This window comes from Bos grunniens, chromosome 20, assembly GCF_055505025.1.
Source record: "Bos grunniens cultivar Pamir isolate PY7600 chromosome 20, Bosgru_T2T1.0, whole genome shotgun sequence".
NCBI lineage: Eukaryota > Metazoa > Chordata > Mammalia > Artiodactyla > Bovidae > Bos > Bos grunniens.
The window spans coordinates 65073226-65088471 of NC_141184.1; the positions used below are offsets into that span (position 1 = coordinate 65073226).

The 15246-nt window shown below is 43.9% G+C and overlaps 1 protein-coding gene across 7 annotated transcripts in view; it reads right to left on the minus strand.

Moving 5' to 3' along the window:
- The window catches only part of LOC147350547 (beta-hexosaminidase subunit beta-like), a 35998-nt gene that overhangs the window by 19079 nt on the left and 1673 nt on the right, over positions 1–15246 (minus strand). For 3 of the 7 annotated variants that reach the window (XM_086361078.1, XM_086361077.1, XM_086361076.1), the window contains exons 1-2: positions 5328–5534; positions 3278–3343 (exon numbers count right to left, since the gene is read on the minus strand). Coding sequence is in view for 2 of the 7 variants with exons in the window: in XM_086361075.1 (XP_086217201.1) it covers positions 3278–3343; positions 8513–8658 (212 nt within the window). In the remaining 5 variants the exon portion in view is untranslated. Of the gene's footprint in view, positions 1–3277; positions 3344–4777; positions 4889–5327; positions 5536–8512; positions 8659–15246 lie in introns of those variants that run through there. The other 4 variants (XM_086361075.1, XM_086361073.1, XM_086361079.1 and 1 more) reach the window with 3 other exon arrangements.

Sequence of the window (15246 nt, forward strand, 5' to 3'; positions counted from 1 at the left end):
AAATAAAAGCAAAAATAAACAAATGGGACGACACCAAAGTAAAAGCTTCTGCACATCAAAGGAAATCATCAACGAAAGGCAATCTACCAAAGGGGAGAAGATACTTGCAAATTATGTATCTATTAAGGGGTTAATATACAAAGAACTCAAACAACTCAATAGCAAAAAACAGTCCAATTAAAAAATGGGTAGAAGACTGTGAACAGGTATATTTTTCAAGGAAGACACAAAAATAGCCAACATGTACATGAGAAGTTTCTCAACATCATTAAGCATCAGTTCAGTTCAGTTCAGTTCAGTCGCTCAGTCATGTCCGACTCTTGGAGACCTCATATACTACAGCACGCCAGGCTTCCCTGTCCATCCCCAATTCCTGGAGCTTACTCAAACTCATGTCCATTGAGTCAGTGATGCCATCCAACCATCTCACCCTCTGTCATCCCCTTCTCCTCCCGCTTTCAACCATTCCCAGCATTAGGGTCTTTTCAAATGAGTCAGTTCTTCACATCAGGTGGCCAAAGTATTGGAGTTCCAGCTTCAGCGTCAGTCCTTCCAGTGAATATTCAGGACTAATCTCCTTTAGGATGGACTGGTTGGATCTCCTTGCTGTCCAAGGGACTCTCAAGAGTCTTCTCCAACACCACAGTTCAAAAACATCAATTCTTCAGCGCTCAGCTTTCTTTATAGTCAAACTCTCACATCCATACATGTCTACTGGAAAAACAAAAGCTTTGACTACACAGACCTTTGTTGACAAAATAATGTCTCTGCTTTTTGATATGCTGTCCAGGTTGGTCATAACTTTAACTATTAACCATCAGGGAAAGGCAAATCAAAACCACAGGGACATATCACCTCACACCTGTTAGAATGGCCATGGTCAAAAGCACAAGAAATAACAAGTGTTGGCGAGGATATGCAGTAAAAGGATCCCTTATGTACTGTTCATGGGAATATAAACTGGTGAAGCCACTATATAGCTACCACCTGATCCAGCAATTCCGTCTCTGGGTATTTATCCAAAGAAAACAAAATACTAAGTCCCTCCACCCCAAACATATGTACCTCTGTGTTCACTGCCGCATTAACTACAATAGCCAAGATATGGAAACAACCTATCCGTCAAGGGATGAATGGATAAAGATGCGGTGCGCATATGTATACAATGGAATACTGTTCAGCCACAGAAAGAAGGAAATCTTGCTGTTTGCGACAACATGGATGGAACCTAAGGCCGTTATGCTAAATGAAATAAGACAGAGAAAGACAAACACTACATGATCTCAATTAGATGTGGAATCTGAAAAATCAAAAACCAAGCTCATAAATATAAAAAATAGATTGGTAGTTACTAGAGGCAGGGGTAGGGGGTGGGCAAAACGGGTGAGGGGTCTAAAGTACAATCTTTCGTGTATTCATAGGTCCTAGGACGTGAGGCCCAGCATAGGACTGTGATTAATAAATGCTGTGCTACCTATTTGCAAGTTGCTAAAAAGAGTAAATCTCAGAAATTCTCATCATAAGAAAAGCAATTCTTTTCTAACTATGTGTGGTGACGGGTGGAAACTAAACTTACTGTGGTGATCATTTGCATTATATACAAATATCAAATCATTATGTTGTAAAACTGAAACTAATATAATTTTATGTCAATTATACCTCAAGAAAATTAGGGAAGAATGAAAAGTTCAAAAGTTGCTTCAGTTATGCCTCCTTCCTACCCCCAAATACAGAATAACTTTGGAATTTTCTGTTAAGTGGCAGCACCCTCAAATATCATTTATGACACATTTGTTATTTTCAAAGTCTGACAGTAAGCGGAAAATAAGGACTTCCTGGACTGGATTCACAAAACGCTCTCAAAAGTTCTTATGTGGATCAGGGCAGACATCAATAAAGGTGATGTCCCTAACAGGCCCCAGACAAGACAGGCAGACCAGACTGGTAAAAGTTTAACATCACATCCTATTATATGCAAATAATCTAGATGATAATATCTGAAGTTACATTTGGGGTAAGTATCTGTAGCTATTTTCATGTCATTATTTTGAATAAGATCACAATCATACCATTATTATTATGACTATAAAACATAGCATTAACAATCATTATTTTATTCTAAATAACACTCAACCTGAGTCAAATTCAAAGCCTTCTCTCCTTTTAATTACTATAACTTTGGCTGGCTAGCTCACATTAAAGAAAATTATTCTTCTCCTTTTTTAAAGCCATACTAATTTGGAAGCCAGTAAAATAAAATCTTATCCTCTTAAAAGAAGAGGTCAAAGCAGCTTTCCAACAGCAAAAGTAAATGTCCCAATGCCTGAACTTTGAAGTTCAGACTGAAAGTCACAGGAAAAGCCTTTAAGGTTCTTCTCTGCTCACTGCCTCCAATCACTCTAGATTATATTTTTATCTTTTCACAGCATTCCTGCAAACTTTGTTACATTTCTAAATTCACGGGAATTTAAAATGGGGGAAGGGTTCTCTTCTTTTCTAGGTCATCATAGTGTGTGTGGTTGCCTCTGTTCCTCAACTTTTCTTGAGACTCCCAGGATCAAATCATTCCTGGCCAAGAAACAGAAGAAGAATCGTTCGATTCCCCAATGGATTCAGATGAAAATGGATAATGAGATCAAGTACAACTCCACTCCTGAAAGGAGACACTGGAGAAGAACCAGCTGAGTCGATAAGGACTCTCACATGCCATGGCACATGTGTTTATGCTGCGCTGAGGTCATGAGCATCTTAGCACAGCAAGCAGAAAACATCACCACACATGGAGAGTTGGACATGTTTTATTGGGAACATGATTTTCCTCTTTGTTTTTCTGCTTCTGCACTAATAGACTGGTACAGAAAAAAATGTGAGTATACTGTTGTTTGAATTAATAAATCAAATGCAGAAAGGACATGTTTGCTACTGAAGGTGACAAGAGGGGACGCATGATGAAACAAATCTAATTGGAGCAGATCAGGGCCATTTATAACTCTATAAATATTACAGTTCAAGAACATCAAGGAATTGCAGCATTATGAATGCAATAACCTTCAAACATTTTTAAAAGGTCAAATAATCTTTCATTAAGTGGTATATATAAATGATCTTTCTTTAAGTGGTAGATACAGTACTGAATAGAAATTGTTTTGGAAATACCCAACAAATCTGTAAAGGGCCCATGGAAACAAAGTTTTCTACTAATATGCTTGATTTCCCAAAGTGGCAACTGAAACTATTTCTTTACTAGAAAATAACAATGAAACTACATAGAACTTACCTCGTAATACTCCCCAAACTCTGTTGGCAGTGAGCGTGGCCACTGGTCCTTTCACCAGTAAAGTATCTGTATTGGAAAAAAGAAAAAAATGTCTCTTGTTGGTGACAGATGGTAACATTTTACATTATATACAAATATCAAATCATTATGCTGTAAACCTGAAACTAGTATAATGTTATGTCAATTATACCTCAAAAACCCAGGAAAGAATAAAAAGTCCTCTGCTTCATCATCACCTGCACGGCCACCAGCACTCAGGGTGGCGCGTGACAGCTGGTGACACCTAGGGAAAACAGGTCTATCCACAGCCAGTCATCGGGTGACAGTCTTCTGACGAGGTAGCCTTTCCATCAGAACAGAGTCCTGAGTTCAGCTTATGTGTAAAAATGGACAGAAATACTGACTCACCACATTGTGAAAGGGGAGTGAACACAGTGTCGTAAGGTAATCATACTCCAAAAACAAGCAAGCTCACAGAAGGACAGAGAAGACTCTTGGTTACCAGAGGCGGGTGCTAACTGGACAAAGGCAGGCAAAAGGTACTCACTTCTGGTTATAAGATAAATGAGTACCAGGGACGTAATGCACAACATGATGAACAGTTAGCACGGCTGTGTGCTATACACGAAAGCTGTCCAGAGAGTAAATCGTAAGAGTTCTCATCAAGAAAAAATGTTTTTCTGTCTTTAATTTTGTATGTACATGAGATGACGGTCACTAATTTCCTGAGATGATCATTTCACGACGTATGTGAGTCGGATCACTGCACTGCACACCTGGACCTGCACGGTGCTGGGTGTCAGTTGTGCTTCAGTGAAACTGGAAGGAAGAATGTTTGCTTTTTCCTTCAATGATACACAGTACATTTCCCAAAACATATCATTGTATTTCTGGATCATTCTTTTCTCCTGAGCTCCAAACCTGTTTCTCCAACTGCCTTCTGTATATCCTCACTTAGAAGTCCCGTGAAAAGTGAAAGATGCTCAGTCCTGTCCGACTCTTTGCGACCCCCTTCTCCAGGGGATCTTCACAAACCAGGAATCAAACCAGGGTCTCCTGCACTGCAGGCGAATTCTTTACCAGCTAAGCTACCAGGGAAGCCCCAGAAATCTCGGAGGTTCTTCCTTAAGCTCTGGAAGCCCCAGATTGAACTCTTCCCTCTTCTCACTTGCTGGGCTCTGGACTCATCCTCTCCTCACTCCAGCCAGCCGAGTAGCTCAAGTCAGGAACCTGGGTGTCGTCTCCATGATTCCTCATTCTCCCTTACTGGAGAGTTCTCTCCCGCTACCCCTCTATAGAGCAGGGTCTTACTTAAGCTAAGAATTTAAGTCAAAAGGGAAAACTCCTCAGTGCCCATAATTCTTTGATGAAGCCTCTGGTATCAGTCTTGCACTCTGTAAGACCAGAGATTTCTCTACTCCAGCCCTTCTCTCCCTGTGCCCCCTACTTGCCCTGTACCTAATACCCCTAACGTTGTCCTGAATCTTCCTTAACACTCACTTGCTAGGATCTTGCTTGTTGTCCAGAATCTGCCTTCCAACGCAGGGGACAGGAGTTCAATCTTTGGTTGGGGAGCTAAGGTCCCACATGCCGAGGTGCAACTGAGTGCACGCACTGCAACTAGAGGCTGTCCCAACAGTCATTTCAGTGTTGAGAGAGCTTTCTCGTGGGCTCATCCACAGACAAAGTAAAGCACCAGAAGGCACAGAGAGGTGGAAAGCTAAAGGGATGAGACCGGGAAGACTCTGCAACAGCAGACACTCAAGGGCTGCAGGGTCATGATCTAACATGGTGTCTCTGCTTCATCCTCACCCTGCACCACCATCACCCAGGCTGCTGCCTAACAGTTGGCTACACATAGGGAAAACAGCTCTATCAACAGCCAACAATCAGGTGACAATCTTCTGACAAGGAAGCCTTTCCATCAGACGAACAGTTGAGAGTTAGCTAAAGGCCAGGCTAAGAATGGTATTGCTGTTATGACCACAGTCAAATCACGATTCCTCCCCGCTATTAAATCCTTAGTTTAAGCTCCCTAAATAGAACTCACCATTTCACTGGTCACGGTTTAAAAGCCAGTTTTTGCCACATTCCACTTCTGAGATCTCCTGGAATCAGTCAGCACAAAGACTTGTCTAAACCATTAACAGGTGGCATATACCTGATGCCAATTATTCCCAACAGCTGAGGACTGGCTGATACTTAAAAGGATTCTGATTCAACCCAATGCAAAGCCACACACATAAAGCCATAAGGAGGAGATTGTGTTTCCTGAATATACGGACAAATAAGCTATAGAATTTTTATTTCAAAGCCGAATTCTTAGTCTTAACACTGATAAGCTCCCTGAGGTGGAACGAAGGCATCTCTCTTTCAGTTATCCCTCTCTATACTTTTTGCACCACACTGTTGTTTTGAAGGGTACACATGCAAATAACAGCAATGGGTTCCTCTTTTTAATAAATGTTATAGGTAAGACTGAAATCCCCGTGAGATGCCCACTGAACTGCCCCTTCTTGCCTTAGAGGAAACAGCAGGGCCTTCCCTGGGCGCTGCTATGTCCACGCGACAAGGAACGGAATGCTGCTTTACGTGCGCCTTCCTGCACATGCTGCTGTATAAACGGGACCCTCCTGCACACAGTGTGATGCGTCTTCCCTTGTCCAGCTCAGCAGTTTATCTTGGCAAGTCCTCCGTGTCGTTCTGTCTCCACTTCTTCTTTAAGTACTGTGTGTATTGGCGTGTGCTGCACTGGGTCGTCACTGCTGCGCGTGGGCTTTCTCTAGCTGCGGCGGGCAGGGACTCCTCTCGAGTGGCAGTGCACGGGGGTCTCGCTGTGGTCGTCTTCCTGTTGCAGAGCACAGGCTCTCAGGCACGCAGGCTTCAGTCGCCTGGCATGTGGGCGCAGTAGTTGTGGCTGTGGGGTTTAGCTGCTCCTCAGCATATGGGATCTTCCCAGATCAGGGGGGGAAACGCACGTCCTCTCTACTGGCACGCAGATTCTTAAACACTGGACCACTAGAGAAGCCCTGTAACTCCACTCGTTCATTCTCAATTGTTGAAGAGTATTCTCTAGTGTCAACTGACAAGATATATGCAGCCATTCTTCTAGTGGAGAACACTTCGTTTTGCTTATAAACATTCACTGTGGCAGACAAACCACAGAGAGCATTCTTGATGTATGTAATGACTTCTCTATGGTAGAAATCAGTCTACATCTGGTTCTGAGGAGATGCCTGTTTTTATTTTACTTGATGCTGCTGTTAACACTCGTCAGTTTCTCCAAGATTTCCTCATACCCTTTGGACAATGGTTGATATCTTGTTATTTCCATTTGTGTGTTACTTCTATCATCATCATCAACTACTTTAAAACTAGTTTATCCTTTAACCAGAATATTTCATGGGTAGCTTATCCTCAGAAGTCTCTCTTTCAGAAAAATGGGGTTTGCAAAGCTGAATGCAAGACAGACTGTAACTCCCCAGCCTCGACACATTCCATTGTTTGGATTTTACAATATGTCATTGTACTGCCAGTCGGCAAAGATTCCTTGCTAATTTACTGATCATTTCTCAATTCAGATTGCAAAATCTAATTCATAAAGTGTCTGATTGCTGTCAACTCACATGACTAATGTGGGCAAACCGTCCTGTTTCTCTTCTAAGAACAGCCACAGAATGGAAGAGAAATGAAGTTCTTTTGCAAAAAGATGTATCAAGGCATCAAGAAATCTCATCTCTAATCTAACCAAAAGGATGAAGAGATGGACTTTAACTGTCTATGAGGCAATCTGAGAACAAAGGGGTTACTCTTTTCTCTAAGATGTGCATTTTCCTTTCTATTTTGACACCTGACTCACCAGCCTGCTCTTTCTGCACTCATCTTAAATCACCCATTGGTCCTCTTTGATTCCTTGATACAATTCCACGTAATTTCCAGTTGGTACATGCTATGAAAAAGGTCTGCCCATCTGTTTATTCTTTCTAGAACAAGTTAGGAAAAGCCTTGGAGAATAATATTTTATGCAAACAAAAAATCACGTAGCTTAATGTTGATTATGTTTTCAATCAATATAAATGAAGGTGGAATAGAAATATAATACAACATAAACATAAATGAAAAGTGGAAAACTTCATCCCTCTCAGTTCTGCATTATCTATGTGTCAACTTAATTATAAACCGAAATCATGTCAGGACTTCTCTGGAGGTCCAGTGGTTAAGACTTTGTGTTTCCACTGCAAGGGGCACAGGTTCAATGCATGGTCAGGGAACTAAGATCACACATACTGTGCCCAAAAAAAAGAAGGAAAGAAAGATCATGCCTATAAACACAGGCTAAATTTCAAAATAAACTATCTAGATGTCTTAAATTAAGGGATAAGCCAAGTAAGATTTGGCACATCCATACAGTTGGTTGAACATTATTCAGCTACTAAAAATGCTGTCATTGAAAAATATTTGTTGAAATTCATGCTCGTACGCAAAAAAGAGGCTTCCCAGGTTGTGCTGGTTGTGAAGAACTCGCATGCCAATGCAGGAGACATGAGAAATGCGGGTTCAGTCCCTTGGTTATGACGATCCTCTGGAAAAGGAATGGCAAACCACTCCTGTGTTCTTGCCTGGGAAATCCCATGGACAGAGGAGTCTGGCAGAGTACAGTCCATGGGGTCTCAAAGAGTCAGACACGACTGAAGCAACTTAGCATAGCACATGCAAAAGAGAAAAACAGAAAAACCACACGTACAGAACTAGACCCCTTTTTCATGCCATTCTTTATCTTATGCTTTTATTTATATCTATGTAAAATATTCAAATACATTACTCTGCAAAAAAAATATATTAAGTAACAGAGGTTAACTCTTGAGTGCTGGGATTATGAATAATTTAATTCCTCCTCTTCACTTACTGTACTTAAAGATTTCTGCAATGATTACATTTTAGTTTTGCCATCAGACTTTTAACAGTAATTATTTAGTTATTTATTATTGCCAGTGTGCAGCATGTGGGACTTTGGTTCCCCATCCAACAATCAAACCTGTGCTCCCTGCAGTGGAAGTGCAGAGTCTTAACCACTGGACCAGCAGTGAAGTTCCCTCATGGTTATTTTTTAAATAATAATTATAAACTCGCTGGTTAAGAGCTCACAATAGTTCATGGAATAGAGTCAGCTTCTGGCCCTGGAGTCTGTAACAAGCAGCTTTGTGTACAGTCCATCCCCATGACACAGGTACTCACAAGACTCATCCGAAGTGATGCTGGGGAAACTGTCACACTCTGGGTCCATGATGACTGAGACTTCAAGTTTCTGTAACTCCATTTCCCTTGGAATATTATCAGAGCCAAGAGGCCACTTGTAGAAACCAAAAATATAGTCATAATATCTGTATGAGAGAGATATTCAAACAAGTTTTTAAACCATTGTTGTTCATTCGCTATGTTGGGTCTGACTATATGACTACACACCAGGCTGCCCTGTCTTTCACGAGGTGTGTGAAGCTGGGTGTGCAAGCTCATTCTGACTAGTGATGGGGGAGGGTGGGGAGGAGGGTAGGAGGAAGCTTCCTCTCCGAGGTGAGCACCAAGAAGAAAAGTTTCTCTGTATGTGACACCTACACAAGTATCAGCCAAACCAAAGAAAGCAGGTCAGAGATGACGAGAATACAGATTTCCTAACGATACTGTTGAGCCACGTATCCAACTAGCCCTGAAATCCTGCCTGCTTTTGGACTTCTCAATGTGTGAGATTCTTTACCATCTGAGCCACCAACGACTGAATAGTTCAAGTTTGAGAAAGGAGGAGACAGGGCTGTCTGCTGTCACCCTGTTTGCTTAATCTCTATGCTGAGCACACCATGAGAAACGCCAGGCTGGATGAGTTACAAGCTGAAATCAAGATAGGCGGAGGAAGCTCAGATACATGGATGATGCCACTCTAACGGCAAAAAGAGAAGAGGAACTAGAAAGCCTCCTGATGAGGGTGAAGGAGGGGAGAGAAAGAGCTGGCTTACTAACTAAACATTAAAAACACTAAGATCATGCCATCTGGCCCCATTAGGTGGTGGTTGAGACACTAAGTCGAGTCTGACTCTTACGACCCCATGGACAGAGGAGCCTGCAAGGCTCAGGCAAGAATATTGGAGTGGGTTGCCATTTCCTTCTCCAGAGAATCTTCCCGACCCAGGGATTGAACCAGGGTCTCCTGCTTTGCAGGCAGATTCTTTATCAAATGAGCTACTGGCCCCATTACTTCATGGAAAATAGAGGGGGAAAAGGTTGAAGTCAGTGACAGATTTCATCTTCTTGGGTTCTAAAATCACTGTGGATGGTGACTGTAGCCATGAAATTGGAAGATATTTGTTTCTTGGCAGGAAAGCTATGACAAACCTAGACAAGTGTGTTGAAAAGCACAGACATTGCTCTGTAGGAAGGTCTGTATAGTCAAGGCTGTGGTCTTCCCAGTGGTCACATATGGTTGTGAGAGTTGGACTGTAAAGAAGGCAGAGCACCAAAGAATTGATGCCTTCAAACTGTGCTGCTGAAGACTCCTGAGAGTCCCTTAGACAGCAAGGAGATCAAACCAGCCAATCCTAAGGGAGACCAACCCTGACTATTCACTGGAAGGACTGATGCTGAAGCTGAAGCTCCACTATTTTGGTCATCTGATGTGAACAGCTGACTCATTGGAAAAGTCACTGATGCTGGGAAAGATTGAGGGCAGAAGAAGAGGATGTCATAGGATGAGATGGCAGGATGGAATCACCAAGCAACAGATATGAACTTGGGCAAACTTCAGAAGATGGTGAGGGACAGAGGTCTGGCCTGCTGTCTCCATGAGGTCACGGAGAGTTAGACACAACTGGGCAACTGAATGACAACATGTGAGATAACAGGTTTTCTTTTTGCTCAAGCCAGACTGAGTAGGGGCTCCTGTCACCTTCCAACCAAAGTATCCCAACTATCCCAAGTATCTTCCAACCAAAGAATCCTCACTAGGGCCTGGAAAATTTACATTCTGCTGGTACCTGACTCGGAGAAGGTAATGGCACCCCACTCCAGAACTCTTGCCTGGAAAATCCCATGGACGGAAGAGCCTGATGGGCTGCAGTCCATGGGGTCGCTCAGAGTCTGACATGACTGAGCGACTTCACTTTCACTTTTCACTTTCATGCATTGGAGAAGGCAATGGCAACCCACTCCAGTGTTCTTGCCTGGAGAACCCCAGGGACAGGGGAGCCTGGTGGGCTGCCGTCGATGGGGTCTCACAGAGTCGGACACAACTGAAGTGACTTAGCAGCAGGAGCAGGTACCTGACTATCAGAGGAAGAGGGTAGGAAATAAACATTTGAAGGTACTAGAAGATAAAAGATCACATAGTCTTCAAAGCCTAAGATATGCAACAGATTCTGAGAAGCCAGAAGGCTGCATAAGCTACTTATATATAAGACTGTCTGGTGTTTTTTCCAGGGAAGTAAGGAGAGATGGTGGAGAAGGCAATGGCTCCCTACTCCAGTACTCTTGCCTGGAAAATCCCATGGACGGAGGAGCCTGGTGGGCTGCAGCCCATGTGGTCACTGAGAGTTGGACACGACTGAGTGACTTCACTTTCACTTTTCACTTTCATGCATTGGAGAAGGCAATGGCAACCCACTCCAGTGTTCTTGCCTGGAGAACCCCAGGGACAGGGGAGCCTGGTGGGCTGCCGTGTATGGGGTAGCACAGAGTCGGACAAGACTGAAGTGACTTAGCAACAGCAAGGAGAGATGAGAAAGTTCTGATGAACTTGGAAGTATATGGAAGATAACCAGTGACTTCCATATAACCAGTTAACCACAGTGAAACCGGTAAAGGTGCTGAGGAAAACCATTAGCTTAGGAAAATCTTTTTATAATTTAAAAATACATTATTTATTTACTTGGCAGGGCTGAGCATTAGTTCTGGCCTGTGGGATCTAGTTCCCCTACTGAGGACTGAACCTGGGCCCCTGCATTGGCAACGTCCAGGAAGTCTAAGCCCCTGGACCACCAAGGAAGTCTCAATCAAAAAATCCTGACAGATTCAAAAGGAAATGAAGATCACTAAACTGTATAGCTAAAAATGGTTAATACAGCAATCCTAAGATTATGGCATCTGGTCCCATCACTTCATGGGAAATAGATGGGGAAACAGTGGAAACGGTGGCTAACTTTATTTTTCTGGGCTCCAAAATCACTGCAGATGGTGACTGCAGCAATGAAATTAAAAGACACTTACTCTTTAGAAGAAAAGTTATGACCAACCTAGATAACACATTCAAAAGCAGAGACATTACTTTGCCAACAAAGGTCCATCTAGTCAAGGCTATGGTTTTTCCAGTGGTCATGTATGGATTTGAGAGTTGGACTGTGAAGAAAGCTGAGCGCTGAAGAATTTATGCTTTTGCACTGTGGTGTTGGAGAAGACTCTTGAGAGTCCCTTGGACTGCAAGGAGATCCAACCAGTCCAGTCTAAAGGAGATCAGTCCTGGGTGTTCATTGGAAGGACTGATGCTAAAGCTGAAACTCCAGTACTTTGGCCACCTGATGAGAAGAGTTGACTCATTGGAAAAGACTCTGATGCTGTGAGGGATTGGGGGCAGGAGGAGAAGGGACGACAGATGGTGACATGGCTGGATGACGTCACCGACTCAATGGACATGAGTTTGAGTAAACTCCGGGAGTTGGTGATGGACAGGGAGGCCTGGTGTGCTGCGATTCATGGGGTTGCAAAGAGTTGGACACGACTGAGTGACTGAACTGAATTGAACTGAACTGAGGGCTTCCCAGGTCACGCTAGTGGTAAAGAACCCAGTTGCCAATGCAGGAGACACAGAGATGGTGGTTCTATCCCTGGGTTGGGAAGATCCCCTGGAGCAGGAAATGACAACCCACTCCAGTATTCTTGCTTAGAAAATTATATGGGTAGAGGTGGCTTAAGGGCTACAGTCCATGGGGCAACAACAAGTCAGACACAGCTGAGCACATAGCAATCTTGTGTATATACTACCATAATTAAAAAAAATTTTTTAAAGGAAATTAAAGCTGTTGGCAGCTTTGAGTCAGGTGCTGGCTTGTCCCAAATAAAGAAATCTTGGCCCTAGATATTAGAACTCTAACAGAAAACTCTAGTTAATACAATGGTTTTCCCAGTAGTCATGTATGGATGTGAGAGTTGGACTATAAAGAAAGCTGTGTGCAGAATTGATACTTTTGAACTGAGGTGTTAGAGAAGACTCTTGAGAGTCCCTCGGACTGCAAGGAGATCCAACCAGTCCATCCTAAAGGAAATCTGTCCTGAATATTCATTGGAAGGACTGATGCTGAAGCTGAAACTTCAATACTTTGGCCACCTGATGCAAAGAACTGACTCATTTGAAAAGACCCTGATGCTGGGAAAGATTGAAGACGAGAGGAAAAGGGGACGACAGAGGATGAGATGGTTGGATGGCATCATATATTCAATGGACATGAGTTTAAGTAAACCCTGGGAGTTTCTGATGGACAGGGAGGCCTGGCATGCTGCAGTCCATGGGGTCATAAAGAGTGGGACACAACTGAGCGACTGAACTGAATAGAAAACTCTAAGGGATCGGACTCAATAGTATCCAAGGTGCATGTGAACAGTCAGTAGCTCCGTCGTCTCCACCTCTTTGCGACCCCATGGACTGTAGCCTGCCTGGCTCCTCTGTCCATGGAATTCTCCAGGCAAGATACTTGAGAGGGTAGCCACTCCCTTCACCAGGGGATATTCCTGACCCAGGGATTGAACATGGCTCTCCTGCATTGCAGGCAGATTCCTTACCATATGAGCCACCAGGGAAGCCCATTTTAGCTTGTCAGGATCTGAAACTAAAATTTCAGTTAACCAAGGAGAGAACAAGGCAAGAAGAAAAAGAAAAAACTGGCATGTGATCTTGTTCTAAAAGCTAAGGAAGCAGCCACGTACCAGACAGACAGAACTCTGCCTGCAAAATGCATACTGTTTCAAAGCAGGGGTTGATACAAGTGGGTTCTTCAGGAGACAGGAGCCACGAGGATCTGAACACACTGGGGCTTCGGTTTTACCTGTTCTCCATGGCCTACACATTCTAGAACATCCCATCATCTCTAAACCTTTTCAACACCATCATGCCTTTTCTCTGAAACAATAAAGGCCCCTCCTTGCTTCCTAGAACACTCTCCTGAATGCTTTCAAGTCTCAGCCATAAGGGCTAATGTTTTATAGCCTGCTTCCTAACACGCAGGGTATAATTAATAGTTGCTTGCCACACAGGGCACAAATTAGTTAGGCAAAGTCCTCAGATAACTCCCTGCACTCCCTTAGGATGCCAAGCCTTGTTTTTTAAACCATCTCACAGCTTATTCAAGTTCTGCTTATCTAACCATGGTTGCCTTACATCATCCATGCTTTCTTGCCATACTCATACCATTCAGCTTATCACTGTGTCCTTGTTTTACTAGCACAGAAGGAAAATCCAGTTTTACGAACTGAGTCCCAGGGCAAATGAGATGTGTTTATTTTTAAAAGATTCCCAAGTCAAGATCTTCCATTAAATGGCCTTCAGGTACTTTTTCCTTCTCAATATCCCAAGGCTGGTAATCAACCACCTTGATGCTACTTCTTCACCCAGACTCTAGCCATTTTGACCTGATGGCAGATTCAACACCAAAGGCTCCCTAGAGTATGCATCCAAAATGAGGGTAACATGGTCCCTCTTCTTATTTAGTGGTTCCCAACTGAAGGAGAAGAAACCATCTCTGCCATCGACTTCGTAAGTCTCTGCGGCCTAAGCCTAAGTCCAAGGCCTAGCTGGGGTCAGCAGGTGCTAATCTGACTAGTCCTGCATTTACCTCCCAGCTGCGTGGTGTCCTGCAAGCACAATTAAGCTCTAACGACCTCAGGGAACAAGGACTAAAATCTGAGGGAGGGAAGGACCTGTACAGTGGGCACCAAACCACACTCCTTCAGGGCACCTTTAGGACAGTCCTGCCCTTTAGGACAGGTCGAAGACTGAGGCTTCTTGAGACATCTCCCCAAGGGCAGTCGCCTTGCACACGGTGTAGTTAGCAAAGCTAGTGCTGTGGCACAACACCACAAATCAACTCCTACTGTTGCTCAGTCAGTAAGTCGTGTCCCACCCTTTGTGACCCCAGGGACTGTAGCCCGCCAGGCTCCTCAGTCCATGGGGCTTTTTCAGGCAAGAATGCTGGAGTGGTTGCCATCTCCTCCTCCAGGGGATCTTCCCCACCCAGGTAGGGATGGAACCCATGTCTCTTGTGTCTCCTGCATTGGCAGGCAGATTCTTTCCAGCTGAACCACCAGAGAAGCCCCACCCCACACCCGCCAATCAACTTGACATCAATTTTATAAAAAAAAAGAAAAAGCTAGCACTGTGGGCTGCCTCCCTACTACACAATTCACCCTGTGGCCAGTGAGGTTACAGACCTGAGGCTGGAGGGCTGAGAGGTGCTAAGGATCTAAACAGGAAGCTGGGAGAGCAAGCACATAAGTGTTTCTGGCAAACAAAAGGAGAAGCAGGTACTGCAGCGCAGTGACATACCAAAGTCGTTAGGAGAAACTATCCAGCACTTTGCATGGAACAGGGATTTTGGAAGGGAAGGGGAGTTTGGGGCAATGCTTCAACCTTAGGACTTTCTGCCACCTGAACTGTTACCAGATTGGGGGAGGAGAGATTGCCTATCAACGACAAGCCACTTCGGGAAACCCCTAGTCCCCAAACTTTAAGAACCCATCTTTCTCTTAGAATTCCCTCCAGATAAACTGCCTTTAACCCTCCATCCACTCCATTCTCCGAGGCGAACATGGCCACAAACTCTGAGCACCCTACTCCTTCCGCTCAATATCCTGCACCCAAAACAGGGTTCCAGAGCACCCAGGAAGTCCCTTAGGAGGCGGGGGTGAGGGCAGGGGACGGGAGGTCAGGGGAAGAGCTT